The sequence below is a fragment of the Chaetodon trifascialis genome, chromosome 5 (assembly GCF_039877785.1).
Source record: "Chaetodon trifascialis isolate fChaTrf1 chromosome 5, fChaTrf1.hap1, whole genome shotgun sequence".
Classification (NCBI taxonomy): Eukaryota; Metazoa; Chordata; class Actinopteri; order Chaetodontiformes; family Chaetodontidae; genus Chaetodon; species Chaetodon trifascialis.
Genome location: NC_092060.1, coordinates 17,154,049 through 17,174,709, shown reverse-complemented (window position 1 = coordinate 17,174,709; position 20,661 = coordinate 17,154,049). Strand labels below are relative to the sequence as shown.

Here is a 20,661-nt window from a genome sequence, read left to right as displayed (position 1 = left end):
TATTGAGGCCACAGTCCACTGACTCTCTGTTTAGTGTGTGTTCTAAATGGAGAGATGAGCAGCTCATTAAGAGGACTGTCCGAGCGATTGGCCTCTCACACAGAGACAAAGCACTGTTTGACTGGACATATGGAAGGATGGCTAGATGGATGAATGAGTTGTTATGCTGCGGTGGCTAGCTCTGTGTCTGTGTGGAGAATACTGACAGTGTTGCTGTTTGAATGGTAGAGATGAATGTGGACAGATGATGGAAAAAGATCGTGAAATGACTGAGGAAGTGGATCAATAAGACCACATATGCAGTACAGAAAGCTGGAGGTTAGGGCAACCTAATTTACAATGAATAATAAGCATTCATAACACTGGCAGTGAAGCAGTGATTCTGTCACCAGAACATCAAGTCATTATTTTGCAGTGGTCACAGTAGTTTCAGTACATCCTCGTCTGTTAATTTAAGCTTCTCGTGTCATCACATGAGGTCATCACTGGGCAGTGGAAGCAGCTGGGCTGTGTTGTTTGTGTGTGAGCTTCAGACAGAAAAGTGACAAACACTGTATGCTCTTACTGTACATGCTGTACCAGCACTCTTGCTGGCTTTTTTCCAGACAGTCATTCTTATTTCCTGTCAGTGTCTGGTCTTCGGTTGTGTGGTGAAGTTTGTGAAGCTGTAAGCAGAAAATGTTTGGTATACATACCTGTTAAGTGGCTCAAAAGACAGTATCAATGACAAATGTTTTATTAATGGACTAATGATTTTAAAAATCACATACAGGATTTGTGCTGCTCTTTCACAAGAGCGCTGAATTGAGTGTGAGTGCTTAGATAATACTGGCAGAAAGAAGGAAACAGCTGTGACATACACTGACCTTAGATTTGATGTGCCCTTATACAGTGGACCGTTACGTGGTCAAACCCATGTGCTTGTTCATCTTTCACTCTTAATTCTCATCCAGCGCAGAGTCATCCCCCTCACACTGACACATCCTTACAGTCACAATCCTGACCTTGCCAGAACACGTTAATGTGAAGTGTCTCTGTTAACTTTGTGTTTGTGTGTGCGTGTGTGTGTGTGTATTAGGATATAACTGTACATGCATGTGTGTAAGCTGATTGCAAACTTCGAATGCCTCACAGCTAACAAACGTCTGACCATATTTACCAGGCCCCCACACACAAGGGACATCTTTCCCCCAGTGTTACAGCCATTTCATGGCAGTTCTGTCTTACCCAAGGCCACTGATACAATAATCCTAACACCTCCGTGACACCATACAGTTGGGAGAGAGTGAAAAAAAGTGAAGACCGTGCCAAGTCTGCCAGTTTTTATAGCCATCACATAGGCCCTCTATCCATCCCTTATATTTACTTCTCTCTCTATTACAGAACCCACTGATTTTTCTACTGTCCTTCTTTCCAACATCACTGCTATTCATAACCAGCTGTACTAGTAAAATAAAATACAATTTCTAACAAAATCTGCCCTTTTGTCTGTTCACCTGTGAATATAACCACCCCCCTCCCTATTTCTCTCTCTCACACTCCAGCCAAAAAAGAGCAGGATGGCAGAGACGAGAATAAGCAGCTGCAGAAGAAGAAGGTGAAGGAGCTGAAGGTTCTTGACCCCAAGATTTCACAGAACCTGTGTAAGTCCACACATGCCCATCTGTTAGAAAGCCTCACACCCCCATAGCAATTACATTGCTCTTTAAATGCATTTAGTAAACACCTTCACGGAAATGCCCACAACTGCTGTTAATTGTGTTTGCTCATATAGCCATTTTCCTGGGATCGTTCCGTCTCCCTTATGAAGAGATCAAGAATTCCATCATGGAGGTTAATGAGAGCATCCTCACAGAGTCCATGGTTCAGGTACAGAGCTGTTTGTATATACGGGTTGTGTGTTAGTGCATATGCACAAGGTCTTGTTACTCATGTATATTTTCCTCTTATTGGTGCGTAGAATCTGATCAAACAGCTGCCGCCAGAGGACCAACTGCTTTCCCTGGGAGAGATGAAGGATGAATATGATGACCTGGCTGAGTCTGAGCAGTTTGGAGTAGTGGTGAGGAGACACAGAGAGGGAGAGAGAGAGAGAGACTCACACACACGACAATGCACTCAAAACAATTTTATTTTTGTGAAATAGATATTGTTTCCCCCTACCAGGTGACTTGGACATGATTAACCACGAACATAGCAGTGAAATCAGTTTAAGGGCAAATGAGGCATAGAAAATTTGTAAATGCTGAAATAAAGGCATGCAGTTATCAATATATTAGACACAGAAAATCCTCATGTTGTTAAACACAGACTGCTTTGTTCAACTGTGGAAAATGTGTGTCACAGAAGAAATCCCCTTCACTCTCTCACAACTACACACACACAGACACACAGTCTATGTGGCATGGGTCTCAAATCCCTCACCCTGTTTTCTCTCTCCAGATGTCCAGCGTGAAGAACCTGAAGAAACGGCTTGAGTCCATCCTGTTTAAGCTGCAGTTTGAGGAGCAGCTGAACAACATCAAGCCAGATGTGGTGTCTGTGACAGCAGCCTGCGAGGAACTCATGAAAAGTCAGACCTTCTCCAAGCTGCTGGAGATCATCCTCCTTGTTGGGAACTTCATGAATTCTGGCTCCCGCAATGGGAAGGCATTCGGCTTCTCCATATCATACCTATGCAAGGTGAAATGAGGTGTAGATACAGTACACACACAAAATAAAAGCTGAATAAATGCAACGGAAATGCCTGTAGGTCTTACCTGTTGTGTACTTCCTCATCAAATGTGGACATGCTAACGTACAATGAATAAAATAATGGTCAAGCTTTCACCTAAATAGTGCCCTGCTTGCAGTGTAATCACAGTGACAGAAAACTCTACATCCTGTCTTATATGTATGTATGTATGTATGTATATAACACAGATAAACATGTACAGATGGCCCCATAATTCCTTGACCATTATAGTGATGCTACACCGTCAGTGTAACAACAGCGATTTTATAATGTGGAATAGGCAACATGGATGCACAGAAAAATTGCATGAATGCTGGGATTTTGGAAAAAGTCCTATAATACTTCCATTTACACATATCTGTACACAGAAAAGTGCGAAACACTGACATCCCATGCAGACATTGAATATCTTTTGATTGATTGCCCTCTTTTAAAACAATCCTTTTGCCAATCAGCTGCGTGACACCAAATCAGCTGATCTGAAGCAGACGCTGCTCCATTTCCTCGCTGAAGTGTGCCAGGAGCAGTATCCTGATGTCATGAGCTTTGTGGATGAGCTCATCCATGTGGAAAAGGCCAGCAGAGGTACATGGGACATCTAACTGATCTCTATACTTGCCCATCTCAACATACCGTACCATCCATTACAGCCCCTGGTTACACATTGCATTGGTCTTATTGATACTGTGTGCTCTCATTGTTATAGTCATAGGAAAAAACAGCAGTCCTTTATAAGATGTGTGTGTAGTTATATGTTTGCATGTTGGCACTCTGCATCATCAACGGCTCCACTATGTCCTCTGCAGTGTCTGCAGAGACGCTTCAGAAGAACCTTGAGCTGATGGGCCGTCAGATCAAGGGCCTGGAAAAAGATCTGGAAACCTTCCCCCCTCCACAAAATGACAAGGACCTGTTTGTGGAGAAGATGTCCATATCCTCTTTATTCAGTCACATGTTTAGTATAATCAGCAATTGCCATAAACAAATTGAAATCATATATCATGTCATCTTAAATGATCATTATTATGTCCTGTTAAGACACAGAGATGTTGTTTGTGTGTTCCTTAACGCCGTGTCTCCACAGTTTTGTGGTTAGCGCCCGTGAGCAGTATGAGAAGCTGGATCTGCTGCATAAGAACATGGAGAAGCAATATAACGACGTGGGAGAGTACTTTGTCTTTGACCCGAGAAAAATCTCCATTGAGGAATTCTTTGGCGACCTCAACAACTTTAAAAACATGTTCCAGGTGTGTTTTTGTACATGTGAATGAACTAACTCCAGTTTGATCTGTTTCAAAAGGGCACAGGTGTGGTTTTCAGTATTTGCTGACCACCCTCAAATCAAACCTGTACAAATACACTACAAAGACATACACAGAAGTGGAGTGAAAGAAAAAGAGGGAAAGATGAATGTCAAACCAGGAGGAGGAAAAAAGGCTGTGCACCTGTTTGTATTGACATAGTAACGACTCCACTATACTGTCAGTTTATAGATCAACTGTAAGTGTGCCATTTGGGAGGGTTCCCGCAGGAAGTAACTTGTTTTACCAGTTATTGTGGATAACTGCCATCCACTGCTTTGGACGTTATGTTTATATACACAGACATCCATCAGATCCATTGAACACCTGTCTTCCTGAATTTTCTGTTAGGAGTCACTTTCTTTTCACGCTAAGTTTTCCACACTGAACTGTCAAACTTAATTTGCATGCATGCATGATCTTTTCTCCTTTTTCTCTTTCTTCCTCCACCAGCAAGCCGTGAAGGAGAACCAGAGGAGGAAGGAGGCTGAAGAGAAGATCAAGAAGGCCAAGCTGGCCAGGGAAAAGGCAGAGAAGGAGAAGGAGGAGAAACTGAAGAGGAACCAGCTCCTCGACATCAACGCAGGTCACAATTGCTGCATCATGTCTGTTTACCTGCATGTGACTGAAAGAGAGAGAAACACTCCAAGCACCCTAGTTTGCATTTCCCTCAGATTCCAGTTGGGGGCAGTCAGAGTCCACACTTCTGTAGAATATTGTGTGTGTGTCTCTGTGTGTGTATGAAAGCAGCCCATCAGTATTTATAGACCGGAGTTAATCTAATGTTGATGACCTGTGTTTTGGAGTAAGCAGAATGAGCTCCACAGAAAGTGAGGACAAGGAGGGATGTATACAAGGAACCGCTTGACCTCTTTTCACGCCTCTGTTGAACGGGGGGATTTGCTTCCATAAAAGAACTGAAAGAACGTCTAAATCTCTTATCACCGAAAACATGTTTCCACTCTTTTATGAGATGCTGTTATACTTTGAAAACTGCTTGCAGCATATTGTCCTGTGTAACACACACACACATTCTCGCTCTCTCATCCTCGTATACACACAGTTAAAACTCAGATCCTGCCTTGCAGACACACATTTATGCACAGGCACTTTTTCTCCCCTCTCTCAGACAGTGACCTAGTTTCAGTACATTCCTTCTCTCTCTGGCTCCAGCCAAGTTCTCTTGGGACTCCACAGTCAGAATTTGCCCCAGCCTCAGTGCTCTCTGCGTATGCGTGTTGGAAAATTTTTTCTTTTGAGTGTTTGTTTGGCTTTTGCCTATGTGTTGGAGAACCATTGTGTGTGTGTGTGTGTGTGTGTGTGTGTGTGTGTCTATGTGTATCTGTCTCTGTTTTCTGAGCCTCTTTTCCAAAAAAAGTCTTTCTGGCCTTTCTCCTTGTGCTCCAACTTCCAGCTGGCTTCTTTTCTTCCCTCTTTCTTGCTTTTGTTCCATCATTCACTCTTCCTTTTTCCCTTTTTCCTCCCCCTGTGTCTGCTGTTCATTTAAATGGGCACTTAAAGACACAGCAAGGACTGAGGCTCTACTTGGAATATTTGGTCTCTGTCTTAAAAGCATGGAGCAGACATGTTGTGGTAGAAAGTAAGGTAGTCGAATTTCACGTTCAGCCTCTAGAGACATGCACGACTGGAACATAATAGTGCTTTACAGATGAGTGTGTGTGTGTGTGTGTGTGTGTGTGTGTGTGTGTGTGTGTGTGTGCATTAGTGGACTAGAGATCATTTACATACAGGTGGCATATTTGACTGCCCCTGTAGCCCAGAGTCATTCACTACCCCCTATTTAAATACAAGCTCTCTCACACACACAGCATACACACACCTGGTCTTTGTTCTGTATTTGTTTATAACCCTCATACTGGATGGCTTTTACACAAAGGTTGTTTTCAGCAGCTACATTTCTGCATGCTCTCACCTTCCCTGCTCCCTTTTTTCCTTTCGGCATCCATGACCCGCATAGGGTGTGTGAACTATCTTTGAATGTTCCTCTTTCTCATGAGTCCCCTGAATGGTCCTTTTTCTCACTTTCTGTCTCTCTGTAAACATAATATCCCAGTTATTGGTTAAGCCCTGGAAGGTCAGTGTGTGTGTGTTTGCAGTCTGTGGCCTTGTCATTCCTATGTGAGTCAGACAGACAGACGCTCGCTCAGTGGAGCCTCACAATCTCCTAAGCATGTGATGGTTTCGTAACTGATTCCTTATTAGATAATGACTTATTTAGTCTTTGGAAAATGTAATCGTTCAGTGCTTTAGCGTGGCTTTTATTTGGCTCTCTTGAAACATGGATGTTCAGGATTCATTACACATTCAGGGTAGAGTACTTGGATGCCACAACCAAAAGTCCACATTCATTGCTCTAATTTTATCTGATAAATGCTTTGTACTACTGTAATGAAATATCCCTCTCTGGCTGTCATACACTCATCTTTAGACATATGCCAGAGTGCTTGCAGACTTTTTCTTATTTCTACAGCTAGGTGTCAGTACTGTCTGCAAAAGATTGTGAGGCTGGGTGTTTTTTATGTATGTGGCCAAGGGTGTGTGCATGTGAGGCTTACACACCGACACGGATGCTGGTATGGGAACGGCCACTAGGAGTGCTCGTGCTCTATCAAGAGAGCAAGTGAGGGAGTAGTGTGGGGGAGGAAGAGCAAGGAAGGAGAGTAGGGCAACAGATGCTCTCTGGGGGATTAGACTGTGTTGTCCCTTGGAAAGGGGGTAAGAGGAGGTGAGGAGAAGAGCACAGGGTGGGAGGGGGGTGAGATTGCTTTAGCCTGGCTTTGTCTAAAGTCTCACCTCAGGCAACTGTGAAAAAGGGACAAGATCATGACACATTATAAAAATATAAATTCTTTCTGCAACCTATTTCAACAGTCTTTTCATACTCTTCCTTTTTCTCTGTTTTTCTTTCTGTGTTGAATTTTTTCCCTTCATGTCCTCCTCTGTTATTGTGTGAACATCCATTAGGGGTGCTATTGCTCCACATAAGATGCTGTCCTCCCTCTGTGTGTCTGTGTGTGCGTGTGTGCCAGATACAATGTGCTGTGGAGTGTGTGCATGGAGTGTAGATCAGACATCTTTAAGAGCTCATGATCTAATGCTATTACACTAATTAATCCATCTTATGTTCTTACCTGCTTCAGGCAATACCTTGCTGTTTGTATCATGCACTGCAGTTGCCTGTATGGAGTGTGTATCATGCATCATGCTTGTGCTGTCAGGGTCAGTGTTGTGCTCAGACTAACTTTGCCACCATAGTGTTTGAGGCCATTTCAATATTGATTTTGTATTGATTGTCAATAATAACACCATTAAACAGATACCTCTTCCCCAGAATCATGTGCATTAACAAGAGCACATGATTCTCAACAAGTGATTGAACCCAACAAGTGTGTTTTTCACTCATTTTTAGCCCAATTACTAATCGCTAACAAACCGAACATTTTAAAAGAAGACTCCTAAAGAGCATTTCAAATAGTGTCGCCCAAGGCCACACTCTCACAAAAACATAGTGTTGCATGTAGTCTTATAATGATTTTCAGTGCACTCAACCAAGGATATTCTAGTTTTAGTTCACTTGATCAACAATAAGCCTGTTTTATATACAGCCGGGTCATTGTGTGGTCCCTCTACAGCCTCCAGTCCATGTTCATAAATAGGTCTGTGTGTCTCTGTGCTTCCACCAGTGGTTTAAGCCAACCATGTGATTAATGTGAGTGGAAATGCGCCAGATGTGTTTCCCCGGAAGGAGAAAAACATGGCCTACATCATTCCGATCTATCTGTGCAGTTCCAGGACATGGACATTGAGGGGTGTATGTGAGCTGTGTAAGGCCTGGGAATTGTGTGTGAGAGACTTTCTCTGTGACGTGACAGGCGAGACCACTGGCCATCTGCTTCATGGCTTACTGCAGGATTAAATATTGTGTGTGCGTGTGTGTGTGTGTGTGTGTGTGTGTGTGTGTGTGTGTGTGTGTGTGTGTGTGTGTGTGTGTGTGTGTGTGTGTGTGTGTGTGTGTGTGTGTGTGTGTGTGTGTGTGTGTTTGGGGGTTGGGGAGGTGATGACATAAACCTTTAACCCCCATCCTTACTGGCCTTTTTTCCAGACCCCTCTGTGTCTATTCAGGTTCAAATAGAAATAATTAAAACCATCTGCCTGAGTGCTGAGCTGTGCCACTGAACCCTACCCACACAACACTCACACACTTGTACACACACAGCAGCATGCCATGGAGTGCCCCCCATCACGCCCCCCTTCCCTGATTTAAGGCCACCAGACACAGAGTCTGTGTCAGCAATGTGGATGTAAACACACAACAAGACCACCCATACAAGCTGTACTGTACCTATACACGTACACAGACTCAAGGTTCCTTTACAGTTGACACTCTTTTCACTGTAAGCCACAATTACTCATTGATTCTGGAGAATTTGAATGTTTATGAGGAGGTTTAGTCTCAGTGGGTGTGTCTTTCCAATAAAGCTGTGTGTGTGTCACAGAGGTTATCTCCCTAAAAGTGCTGTGTGTTGCCCCTAGCAGTGACAGTAGCTGAATTAGGTCAGTGCCTATCTGGGTTAATGTAGCTAATTTGCTAATGTGGCCACATGGCTTGTAAATATCCACCATACCCACGTGTGAGTTGGCGTGTCTGAGAGAAACAACGATAGGTAGAGGGTTTAGAAAAACCACTAATCACTCCCCTGTTGTTGGGAAAGAAAAAGAGTGTGTATGTCAGCGTTGTGTTCATTCAAAATAACACGGTTGTTGTGGAGTGGTGTATGTGTGTGTATGTGTGTGTGTGTGTGTGTGTGTGTGTGTGTGTGTGACATAAAAGTTCAAATGTGACCCCACTTATTGTTTTCATCCAGTGTTTGTTGAGGCATTGCTAATGTCATGTTCTGATGTTGTGTTTACAGAGGGTGATGAAACTGGTATCATGGATGGCCTTTTGGAGGCGCTGCAGTCTGGCGCTGCTTTCAGGAGAAAGAGAGGACCACGGCAAGCAGGTACTCATACACAAGCAGAGCAGAAAGTCTTGACAAAACATGCCTCAAAGATTTCTGTTTCCTTTTACACCCTTCTGTGGTACACATACTATACTGAAACACATAGCATATGAGGCTCATTCGTTCCATCTCCCTCTTCCTTTCCGTCCCTATGTTTCTGTCAACACATAACAACAGATTTGTTTGTGTTCCCCTGTTTCTGTTCCATCTGTCGCATGGCTCAGAGACTGTGGATTGTGGTAGTATTTTCTGGCCATGGTTACGGGGGCCAAAGCCAATTCCACCAATGGCTGGCACAACAACAAAAGAACGGGGAGAATGCCAAGGGTGGGTGTGTGCAGCAGGATACTTAAGAAAGGAACAACTGGTGAGCGTGTGGTTGTGGAATTGGAAAATATCAGAGGAATATGAACATGGAGCTAAGGAAGATAAACCAGTGTGAGTAGGACATTTAATGAAGGGGCAAGAGGCAATAATTGAACAACTGGCTAAGGTATGAAGGAAAACACAAATCGTTAAAGTCCCCCTCCACTCTGAAATGTGTCTTTATTGTTAATTCACTTGGGAATAACAATAAATCACTGCAACAGTAAATCACTACACATTCATGTTCAGTATATGCAGAGTTTGACACCCGAAAACTCTTTTCACATTATCTGCTGAAGAGGCCTCTGTGCTCACCTTCATTCTCAGTTTAACATGTGTCCATGTGAGCATGATTTTTTTGATGTTTATAGCTAGTTGTGATGCCAATCATTGGTCCAATATAGAACTTGCACATACACTGAGAATGGAAGTAGTAGACCCCCTTTTTGTGGTTTTATGGGAGGGTTTGAATTCCCTGCTCACTGTAAACATCTACGCAAAATCAAAAAATCTATAATATCAAAATGGTTCAACTTGAAATTATTTTAAAATTTTATTTTGCAACAAAAAAAAATTTAATGCCTTTTTGTCGTCACTGTGCCAGCCAGGAGTATATGTCCTGTTACACATTACAGCCTGTATTTATTTTCATTTAGGTCATGTTCACTCTGTAAGCTCATACAGACAGGCCAGTAATCTGGTTACCTGCTTACTCTGCTCTCTGCCCGACTGCCCAATCCAGTTACATTCAGTTAGTGAAGACTGCAGTATTCTTCTCCCTCCTTCCTCCCTTTCTTTCTGTTTTTAAACATGTACATGTAACACATTTTGGAGATAATGTAGCCTGCTAAGACCATGCAAAAACGGAAAATGAAGCTACGTGAGCTGTTGTAATAGTGACTTTGTAACATGATATCTGGTGGCAGGAAACTCATGTGTAACCATGTGAGTGGGAAAGTGTCCAGTGCCCATTAACTGAGAGAGAGAGAGAGCCTGTGTGTGTGTTTGTTCACATGCACTCATGTGTAGGTTGAGTATTCACACATAAGAGAGGCCGGGGAAGAGTGTGTGCAACCCAATCCCTCCCTCAATAGAAGCCAGATGTGAAGCGGTGCTCCAGAGTGAAATAGCTCTAGCCTGAACTCTTTCCTGCTCTTTCTTTGTGTCTTTCTCTCTTTCTCCCAATCACGTAATGCATTTATAACATGTGAGCTGTAATTGTGCATAGCTCTTAAACATTGGTTGTGAAATGTGGTCCACTCAGTCACACTGAGAAAATCTATCAAGTGGAGCAAACTCTCTTTAATCGCAAACAGCTAAGGCTCATCACCACTAACTGGCTGAGAGTGAAAATGGAGGGAGAAGCAGGAGCACTGTATGAAAAAAAGATGGGGCCCACTTGAGGGCTCAGTCAGTCACCCACAATACTGTTTGGCCACCTCACAGTCCTAACAGGAAATACCTCAATATGTGTGTTCAAGGGAGAGAAAGCCTTCCTCCTTACGCCTGTCAGTGGTAGGAAAAAGAAGGAAAATATAAGTGGCAGTATGTATCACATCTCTGCTCAGTGCCCCCTCCCTGTCTCCTCTTTTTCCTCCGCCTTCTCATTTTTGTTTTCTTTTGCTAAAGGTCAGGTTTTTCCATGGTTGATGTGGAGAGTGTGAAGCCTTGCTGTGGTTTTTAGGCAATCTCAGCGTTGTTTGGAGTTTATATTTTCTTCACGTGCGCTTAAAGACAGCTTCCTTTTCAGTCACCCACTTTGCCTCTCACACCCAGAAGGGGCCGTCTTCGCCCACACAATAGAATTGCGTCTCTATGTCTGTGTGTGTGCACGCACATGTTTGACTGGTGGGTTGAGTCAGAGGTCTTAATTTAGTGGAGCTGAAGGAGGAGGAGGCACATCCTGACTCTGGCTCGACTGATACATATCTGGGCCCGCAGGCAGCCTGTATGCATAGACAGTATTTTCAGCGTTTATTCCGTCATGTGGAATGCATAAATGAAATTTGCTGGACACAGGAAAAAAAAATCAGACTTCATTTGTTCTGTCCTTGTGGTGTAGTAGTGCAACACAACATGAAGGAACCACAGCTGTGGGAAAAAGTAATTAATGTTGGCTGTAAGACATCAAAAAAGTGGCATCATTTTGGTGAGGCGCTTCATCATTTCTGCCTCCCTCACTGATTGGGAGATATAATGTTCCACTTGCCCTGAGGCCAGTTGAACCAGCTGCTCATCTTAACCTCATTCTAATTACTTTTCCATGTGGTTAAATTGCAATCAATTTGAACTGTTGTGTTCAATAGTATTACAGATCAGATGTCCCACAATGAGTGAGCAAACACAAAACAAAGATCTATGAATAAGCAAAAGGAGTGGAGGAGCTTCTCTTAGCAAGGGAATCCAACATAGGCAGAATCACAATGAAGCCATACATTAACAGTATTTTCAGCTGTCCAACCGAAGTTTGCATTTAAGTTAACAGGAGTATTAATCAGGAATAATGTATCAAGATGTCTGTTTTCACATATAACTCAAGTGACAACAAACAACTGTAAAAAATATGCATCCAGCGCTCTGTGTATTCATTCCAACTTTCTGCTCTACTTTTGGTCTGGTAGAAGAGTCAAGCTGCCTCAAGGTGCTGCTCACAGCGTCCTAATTCTGAGTTTCAAAAGTCTTATTGCACACTCAACTACTTTTAGTCAGAAATAATAAAAATAAACAAGAACAAGTGAGACAGCAATAAGCTGCAAAAGCTGAATGAATTTTGGTCATTACTATTTTTGTGAGCGCTACTTAAAGATACTATAATTGTAATTACAATACCTCTCTTTGTTCTGGGTTAAATACTCAAATTTGTACTCAATTGCAAAGTAAGATGGATCTACCTGACTGTTCTGTGAAATGTCAAAAACAGGAACTGACTCACTGAACTCACTTTTTTCCTAGCTTGTGTTCCTTATCTGTAAAAGTATGTTATTAAACATCTAATCAGAGGAACTACTATATTCAGACAGAAGGCTAGATGTTATTCTCATCAAAGGCCATCTCACATTATCCTCTGTACCAACATACATAATGTCTCAATTGTTCGATTGCAAAAAGAGAGCTCACATCAGGAAATTACCGAGCATGTTTTCATAACGATCAGCACATCCCAGATGAGGTCAGGAGGACAGTTTAATGAGGACTCCCCAGTCATCCCACAGCAAAGTGGTGGGTGAAAGCTCACTTGGTCCTTCTATGTTTTCCTTTATTTTGTTGTCAAAAGTTGGAATAATAGTTAAACAAAGGATCCAAAATGGCAGCAGGACACTGCAGGACATACTTTGGTTTCATTCCAGCATCTTTTAGCATATACTTTGCAAGGTGGCCAGCAGCGTATATCTATACATAATCTAACACAAAACAGAAACATGGAACAAATATCAGTGAAAATCTAAACACTCGTCACAGTGACAGTCAGTGATTATTTAGATTAGGCCCCTGACTACATAACATCTTAGTGTGCATTTTCTGAGCAAGTCATTATCATGTAACACTGTTTATTTAGTTACATACCAATAATGTCTTAGAATGCACAGAAATGCTAACACTCTCATGGCACATGTGGGGTATTCTATACTGTAGCATAAAATAAAAAATGCTTATCATGCATCTATCTGTTGCACTCATTTTTATAGAATATATTTCAAAGTTCAGCATGGGTGTTTTTGAAAGGTTCAAACGAAAGTGAAAACTTTCCTTTGGCTAAAATTTTAGCCAAAGGATATCATCCCCGAAACATCTGAGCTGTGGCCTACTGATCACATTACAGTAATTACACTTCCACCTAAGACCAGTTCTGAGTAATATCCTTAAACATCAGAGGGGAAAAGTCATGAATACAACGTAAGTCCTAAATTTTTATGAAACCCAAGTTGCATGACATTTTGTGGAACCGCTGGCAAGAAAAGCCCCTTTTAAATGTTTTATCAGTGCTGCGGGGCTGGCCTGTGTGACACCATACAATGAACAAAGACAGGCTGAGAAATAACACTACCATCACAGTTTGAAACTTTCAAAATAATGACAGTTACCAACTTTTTGTGACTGCCTTAAACCTTACAGTACGTTATAATGGCACACACACTGTGCCAAGCACATATGAACACCTTAAAGCGACACTTACTTTCAAAGTTATTATAGATGTGCTTTGAAAAGTGTGGTGCTAGGATGCTGTCAGGATTATCCTTACAATCTAGACATTTTATATCTACCATATGCTGATATGAAACAGCACTCAGATTTTTTTATGTTTGGAGCTAGTGATCACTATTGTGCATGTAAGGGTCTCCATTACGTGAAGTGTGTCCCTCCTCTCCCCTCCTTTCTTTTCTCCCCACACAGCTGTGGTGACTGCAAACGTCACCAGCGTGGTGTTAAAGAACTACTGAGGGTCTATTGAGTGTGTCGTCACGCTCATTGTGTCACAGCAGTGAGACTGAATGGGAAGCCACGAGGCTGCAGAGGCTGTATACCCCTCACCTTTGACCTGTACCTCAGCTCACTGCATGCGTGTGTGTGCTGGTTGCGTAGAATGAGCAGCTACAGCTGTCTACCCACCGTCTGTCTACCCCCCATTTAAACACATACAGACAAAGCACACACACCAGATGCTTGCATGCCTATACAAAGGCATGCATGGATGTTTGCATACCAATACATACACCCAAACACACGCATCACGTTCCAGAGGACACACAGCCTTGCATACTTTATACACTATCACAGTCTTGCTCTCTGCTTTAGTTAGTAAGTTAGGGTTTGTCTGTGTCCTCCATATGAGTACAGACTTGGGTACATTTGGCTAATTTGTGTTTAAAGTATTTAAAGCAATTTCAGAGCATTTGTGTGTCGAGGAATGATGCATCTAAACACTCACTATAGACCCATCTGCTGGGTTGTGACCCTTTCCAGAGTAACCAATCACAGTAGCAACTAAAAGCACCAATCACAACAGAGAGAGCAAGATAGAAGGGATAGCAACAATAGGCACACGCTGGCTCTGCAGACGGTCTGCTCTTACACACACACACAAAAAAGAAAAAGGCCTCTACAAAGATCTGTGCTTTCACAGATGTTCACACACACGGGAGAGATAATTCAGACCAACAGGAGAGCACACATCAGTCAAGCCATTAGTGAAGCAGTGGTGATGTCACATGCATCCATAACACCCACTGAGACAGTACAGGCCAGTGAGCCCCACAGATCCAGTGACATAAATGCGTGTTTGGATGACAATACTAACCCACAGACACAAGCCAAAAGTGGTGCTAGATGATGTCACTCTTTCCCAGAGTCCTCTGTATTGCAGAGCAGCAGTGTGTTACGCAGTGTGGCCTGAGGAGGGCGATATAAGTCCCTGCTAAGATGGAGACACCTACAGAGGTCCAGCCTACATCTGCAAAAACATAATCATGCTAGTCGTGGCAGCGTCACCACGCTGTCATGTGACTGTGGCTTTGCTGCAGCTGCTGTACCGACAGTAAACGAAAGATGGCTGATTCCTTATCACTCACTGGCATCATAGCATGCAGACTTAAAGTTCATGAAGATGCAAAGTAGGCACAGCCTGTGATCAGAGAAGAGGTGCCTTCAAACTGCCTGACCTCTGCACATTCTCTCCTCACTCTGTGTACTTTCCCCTCATAAGGCCAGCACACACACATACTGTACAACAAAGCATGCTTTCCCTCATCAGGCAGTCATTATTGAGTCTCCTGGCGTGTAATGTGTTACAGATGATCTTTTCACTACACTCTTTGTGCCACTGATCGCCCCTCAGTTTGCAAACACACTCATTCGGTCTCACTCCCAACAGTAAACACACCTAAAAACTGTCTTTGTTGTGAGTCCCGACATCTCATTTCCTACCGCTGCACACACCAGGCTTCAGGCCAAGCACATGGATCATTTAGTCAACATCACAGCCAGTTTCTGGATACGACACACATGCTGAGCGCTTCCTACGTTTGTAGTGCCACGTGTTAAAGGGCTAATCCAGCTCTTTTTGTTTTGCACTTCCACAAGCTGAGGAGGCAAAAGAGACAAATTAAATAGTGGTTGAAATGGAAACTGCAGAGGCCAAGATATCCTGACCTTCAGTCCCTAGTGTGGGTTCACAGTAGTTCCAAAAACACTCGATCCTTCATTGCATCATCATGGTTATTTTCTCAGGCTTTAGAAAGCTCTTCCAGATCCACATGAGACATTTAATAACTGTTAAAACTAAACATCATGTGTGAAATCAATGACATACTCCTTTTAAATAGTTAAACCAGAACCTGACTTGTCAGGACAAGACATTATTTCTTTGTTGTGTCGGCCTCATCTGAGACCTACGAGCTGTGAGATTGTTCCACTTCATTTCCAGTGGGAGCTAACTTATAACTCTGATCTACCTCAACATAATCCCTTAAGTGCCCAGCTGTTTTTTTTTTTCTTTTTTTTAATGAGAGTATATATTCCTGTTGACCTTTGAAGTTAGGGAAGTTCAGAGGATTAATCCATGATGCTTGGTTTTGGTCTTTTCATGGGAATTCATGTTTTGATGTGTCATCTATGTAATGTGTTACTTCAAACTGACTTGCTCATTTAAACCTTTTTATCATGTATTTGCTCCTGAGGCTGTTTGAGGTCATGTGTTTTAAATATATTTAAATATAGAGAATATTTGCACAACTTCGCCGAGAATTTTACTCTCATTACAGGTTTCTGTCTAAATTCATCTTTTTTCCCATGCTGCTTCCGATGCAACAACCCTCTGATCCTGAATCTTATCCCTCTTCTCTCTTCCTGCTCTCTCAAGAGGGAGTGGAGGAGGATGAGAGATGAGAGGAGCTGGGCTTGACAGCCTTTGAAGAGCTTTTCTCTGCGGGTTGGATTTTTTAGGACAAGCTCGTCACAGTACACATACACTAACATCCTCACTGACGCACACTCTTTCGCTCGGTTTTTGGGTCATTTGCATAATTTCTAATTAGTAAGTTTGTGAGTGAGAGAGAGGTTTGGAGAGGGACGAAAATAGATATGGAGGATGGATATGACAGTAGGCTGAGAGAGAGAGAGAAAGTGTTCCCGTGTGTTGGTGTTTATGAGGGATGGAGAGAGATCTGTGTGCCTCTTCAAGGGAAGTGTGTGAGGTGATAATTTGACACCCCAGCTGTCTGTGCTGATCAGTCCAGCTGAGGCTTGCATATAAAGAAGACAAGTCATCTGTGAACATGAGTCTAAATCTTCAAATCCTCCTTCTCTCATCTCTCCCCAGACTCAATTGTGTCTTTGTCACAGCTAGTTCTGGAGACCTGTCCGGTAACTCGTGCTTTTGTGTGTTTTTGAGAACCATGTGTCAAATCTTGGTTTGTTGTTTGAGTGACCATGGTTCATTTGCATGTGTATTTCTATTAGTTTGCATCATGACAATCTTCTTTTTTTTTTTTTTTTTTTTTTTTTTTTTTCCTTCATCAGTGGCACAAGGACACATTGCATTAATGTGTGTGTGTGTGTGTTAATGATAACAAATGTGTCGTGTGCTGATGTTAACATATTGTTCGGAGCCTCTTTTGCTTGAGGAATGAAGAGTTGTGAACGTTCACCAGGCATAAAATAACAGCAAACACATAAACACAATCTCCCACTGACCTATATAATTCAAAATGGCCGCTGCTGCACAGCTGTGCTCCCACGCAGGAGAATGAAGAGTGGTAAAGCATATAGAGGGAGGGGATGAGATAAAGGCAAGGCTGCTGCCCCTGCTGGTGTGTGTGGGAGCAGGAGGAGAGGAAATAACACAGAAAGCAGGTAGAAGAAGAAAACAGCAGCATCCTCAGGGCACAGTTTGTCACACTCGCTCTGTCTTTCTGTCCATCCCTGTGCATGTCTTCTCCTTTCCTCACAGCATCCACTGTTTGTCTGTGATCTGTTTCACTACTTGCTTCTGTCATTCCTTGCATTCGTCCTCTCACTCAGTCTCTCCGTCCATGTTCCTCTCACTTTCATTCATCCCTGCCTCTTTAATCTTCCCACGGCATGAATCATCCTGCTCTTCATGGTGTCTCACCCCTTCATCTTACCCCTTCATTTCCTCCTCGCAGTCAGACCCACTTCGTTGAAATGTCTCTTTTATTTGTTTTTAATGAATTCTTCAGGATCATGTTGAATAATCTGATAAAACAGGGAGTTGCTCCAGATGCTACATTAATCCATACGCATACACAGCCACAGCATCAAGCCATTTGTGTGTTTGTATGTCATGGTAATGCACATGTGTTGATGCTGGGAAGAAAGGGAGCGTCCATTTTGTGTTTTAGCATTCAAAACACAAGTCTGTGAGGTTCTTGTGTGTCGTATGGCTGACTGCCATATTTCTAACATCTATATTTTTGGGTTTTTTTGCACGTACATCGGATATGCCACTTCATGGCATACACTGACATATCTGCATGGGCTTGTTATCATATGAAATTGACATCTAATTTATTACCTCTTTATTTGTTTATATGTCACTCACTCTGCACCTTTCTCTTTCCCAGCCAACCACCGACGAGCTGGTCATGCAGTGACCAACATCCTGGCCAAAGAGCTGATGCAGGAAGGCACGTCTTCATCCAGCCACGGGCTGCCTAACAAGAAAAAGTTAGAGGAGCAGGAGGAGCCTAAAGCAGAGGGAGCAGAGTCATTAGAGGAGTTACTGGATGCTGCTCCCTCACGGTCCAATTAGGCACTCTGGGCAGGAAGTTTTATTACTCACATAGTCAGAGATATCCAAACACAGGTGTATTTTGTAGCCGTTTCAGGGGCCAATATTAGCTTACTGAAACAAAAAAGGCTCATGTTTCTCCTTGACCTTTGTCTTAACAGGACCATGTTTTAGGGTAGCATCGACTGTGTCTTCTGTGAGGACAGGGAGAAGCAGAGGGTGAGGGCGGGGTTCTCACCTCAACCACAAAAGCCCCCCCCCCCCCCCCCCCCCCCCAAAATGTCCCTCATCAACATGTGGATCTTTGCCAATGTCATAAAGATTTAATTTCTGTCCTTAGCATGTGCACATATCTGTTCATGGACTGTTGTCTGTTTCTGTTTCTCTTTGTTTCTACGTCACTTGATTTTCACCTGTCATCCATCAAAGGGCATCTTGAGCAATTCCAAAGACTTACTCAGGAGGGATCCACACTTTTTTGCTGTTATTTTCAAATCCCAAATTTAGACTGGGAGTGTCTGGAATTTGGCACATCCTTGAGTTTTCTGTGGATGTTCCAGGCCAAGACCACTTTTTTGTTGTTTTTTAACCTATGAAACAATTGCTTTGTAATTGTCTGATATACTGTATGTGACTATTTGTAAATGTTAATCCTTTTGCTGTATTATTGAAAAAGTGCCAACCAATACAAATCCAGTCTTGTCATTTCACTCCAGTGATTTGTCTAGTCACAGTTTGCACTGGTTTGGGGACGCAGTCCAACAGCAGTAATCACCATGTTTCAATATGATTTTGTTGTTTTCACTGAGAAGGGGTTTAGTTCACTGGTGTGCATGCATTAGTTCGTTTTCTCATGAAAAGGAGGGAAAATTTACATAGACTTGTCTAAACAATGTTACCGCTTGCACCCACAACAGTTCTATGAAGAAAACCTGCTTACATCCAAGAACATGAACATTCCCCGAAACCGAAAGGGAAGTAGAGTTAGTTTGGAGGAGAAAGTCCTTCCACAGTCAGTCAAACCAAAAAGGGTGTTTCCATGCAAAATCTAGCCTGAGCAGTTTATATGCCTGTGTGTTTAAGCGTGCTCGACTTCCTGTGTGTGTGTGTGTGTGTGTGTGTGTGTGTGTGTGTGTGTGTGTGTGTGTGTGTGTGTGTGTGTGTGCATGTAGGTTTGAGTGCATGCGTGTGTGTCGCCATCTGTAATTACTGTACGGTACCGACCATGTTGTCATAAATGCTAGGTTTCATAAACAGCTTTGTGGTCTTTCTGCTGAGGATATAGCACACTGGATAACTGCCCAAAAACTGCTGAGACAAGGACGTGTGTGTGTGTTCAGTTGTCTGGATGTGTGTGTTTGTGTTGCTCACCCACTTTCCCTCCCACTGAACTGCAACAGTAGTTGATGAATGTCTGGCTTTGCTCTTCTTTTGTATTCAGTAGCCATCAGCATACATGTTGCCATGATGTTGTGGTGTAATGTCTGACAGGAATCCTGAGAGGTGATGTCAGCTGCTTCATGCAATATTTATTCCTATGCAAACACAATACTGTAGCCAGCTTCATGATGTAAATAAATGCTAGGTGGATTTCAGCAGGCTTTATCAAACTGCTGATTCAAGATCAGTGCCTGGTATTGCTGGTGACTGAGGAGAATCTTTATAGCTCCTAAATTTAAGCATCAAAAAAACTTGTTGTCCTAACAGCACCAGTGTTTATATGTGACATCTTCCATACAAATTTGAATGTCTTTGGACATGTAGGAACTGGCACTTAAAGAGAAATTAGGTTCTTCAACTACAGTAGGTGTAGAAATCCTTGTTCTGATCGAGTGCCGTGCTTCATTTTACTCCAGTATCACTGAGAGCAATTGGTTTTGATGACTGCACCTCCCGCTCTCGAGCACAAAACATGCCATGGCTGCATTTAAACCAGACCGTCTCTTCAGGTGGACAGTGCCAGGTGGTTGTGTGGACCAGATACTGAAAAGTGGCATTAAGGAGAGAAGGATTAACCATGAAAAGAACATCAGAACATCACTGGAATATTTGTTGTTTTCTAATTTGAGTAATTCCTTCATTGATTAATTGTTTTAGAGATTGTTTTCTATGTGAATTTTTACGGTTGATTATTTTAATGTATTTGAATGACGACAAGATTTTTTTTTTTCCAGAGATTCCTCTATGTATACAGAATAATGCACACAGTTATTCTGTTTGTTACACAGAACTATTAAAAATGTCTTAAGTAATTTACTTATGTGACTGGCTCGTGATTTGGTCATGTCAGATTCTGTGATGAAAGTGTGCACAGCATCTGTTGATGTGTTAATGGGAGAAAATGGGATTTCTTGGTCAGTTGTTTTCCTGTATTTTTGCCAACGTGAATTCCTTTTGAAGCACATCTCTCCATACCTCTCACTCGCTCCCCCTCTCCCATGTAAACACACAGCGCAGTAAAATACCAGATAGTTTCTGCACCCTGTGAAA

The 20,661-nt window shown here is 42.6% G+C and overlaps 3 protein-coding genes across 4 annotated transcripts in view; all 3 read left to right on the top strand.

Annotated features, from left to right (window-relative positions):
• Nucleotides 1-1,690, top strand: part of LOC139330948 (protein diaphanous homolog 1) — a 74,972-nt gene extending 73,282 nt beyond the window's left edge. Inside the window, exon 19 of the mRNA XM_070962181.1 lies at nucleotides 1,545-1,690. Coding sequence (XP_070818282.1) covers nucleotides 1,545-1,690 — 146 coding nt within the window. The remainder of the gene's footprint in view (nucleotides 1-1,544) is intronic.
• Nucleotides 1,543-3,830, top strand: LOC139330946 (protein diaphanous homolog 1). Its single transcript, XM_070962180.1, has 7 exons — nucleotides 1,543-1,643; nucleotides 1,775-1,869; nucleotides 1,961-2,062; nucleotides 2,443-2,682; nucleotides 3,190-3,319; nucleotides 3,541-3,661; nucleotides 3,773-3,830. The coding sequence occupies exons 2-7, from the start codon at nucleotides 1,828-1,830 to the stop codon at nucleotides 3,828-3,830; spliced, it is 693 nt and encodes a 230-aa protein (XP_070818281.1). The 5' UTR covers nucleotides 1,543-1,643; nucleotides 1,775-1,827.
• On the top strand, nucleotides 3,822-20,320 carry LOC139331487 (protein diaphanous homolog 1-like). 2 transcript variants are annotated; one of them, XR_011602188.1, is made up of 5 exons: nucleotides 3,822-3,981; nucleotides 4,489-4,621; nucleotides 8,970-9,059; nucleotides 18,005-19,301; nucleotides 19,344-20,320. XR_011602188.1 is itself a non-coding variant. In XM_070962961.1 (4 exons), the coding sequence occupies exons 1-4, from the start codon at nucleotides 3,874-3,876 to the stop codon at nucleotides 18,190-18,192; spliced, it is 519 nt and encodes a 172-aa protein (XP_070819062.1). In that variant the 5' UTR covers nucleotides 3,822-3,873; the 3' UTR covers nucleotides 18,193-20,320. The 2 variants fall into 2 exon arrangements, 1 of the variants encoding a protein (XP_070819062.1); XM_070962961.1 differs by having other exon boundaries at nucleotides 18,005-20,320.
• The last annotated feature ends 341 nt before the right edge of the window (nucleotides 20,321-20,661 follow it).

Coding starts and splice junctions, on each gene's coding strand:
- LOC139330946 (XM_070962180.1), top strand. CDS start 1,828: ATGGAGGTTAATGAGAGCATCCTCACAGAGTCCATGGTTCAG. Junction 1,870..1,960: donor TCACAGAGTCCATGGTTCAG/GTACAGAGCTGT, acceptor ATTGGTGCGTAG/AATCTGATCAAACAGCTGCC. Junction 2,063..2,442: donor CTGAGCAGTTTGGAGTAGTG/GTGAGGAGACAC, acceptor TTCTCTCTCCAG/ATGTCCAGCGTGAAGAACCT.
- LOC139331487 (XM_070962961.1), top strand. CDS start 3,874: ATGGAGAAGCAATATAACGACGTGGGAGAGTACTTTGTCTTTGACCCG. Junction 4,622..8,969: donor GCTCCTCGACATCAACGCAG/GTCACAATTGCT, acceptor TTGTGTTTACAG/AGGGTGATGAAACTGGTATC. Junction 9,060..18,004: donor GAGAGGACCACGGCAAGCAG/GTACTCATACAC, acceptor TCTCTTTCCCAG/CCAACCACCGACGAGCTGGT.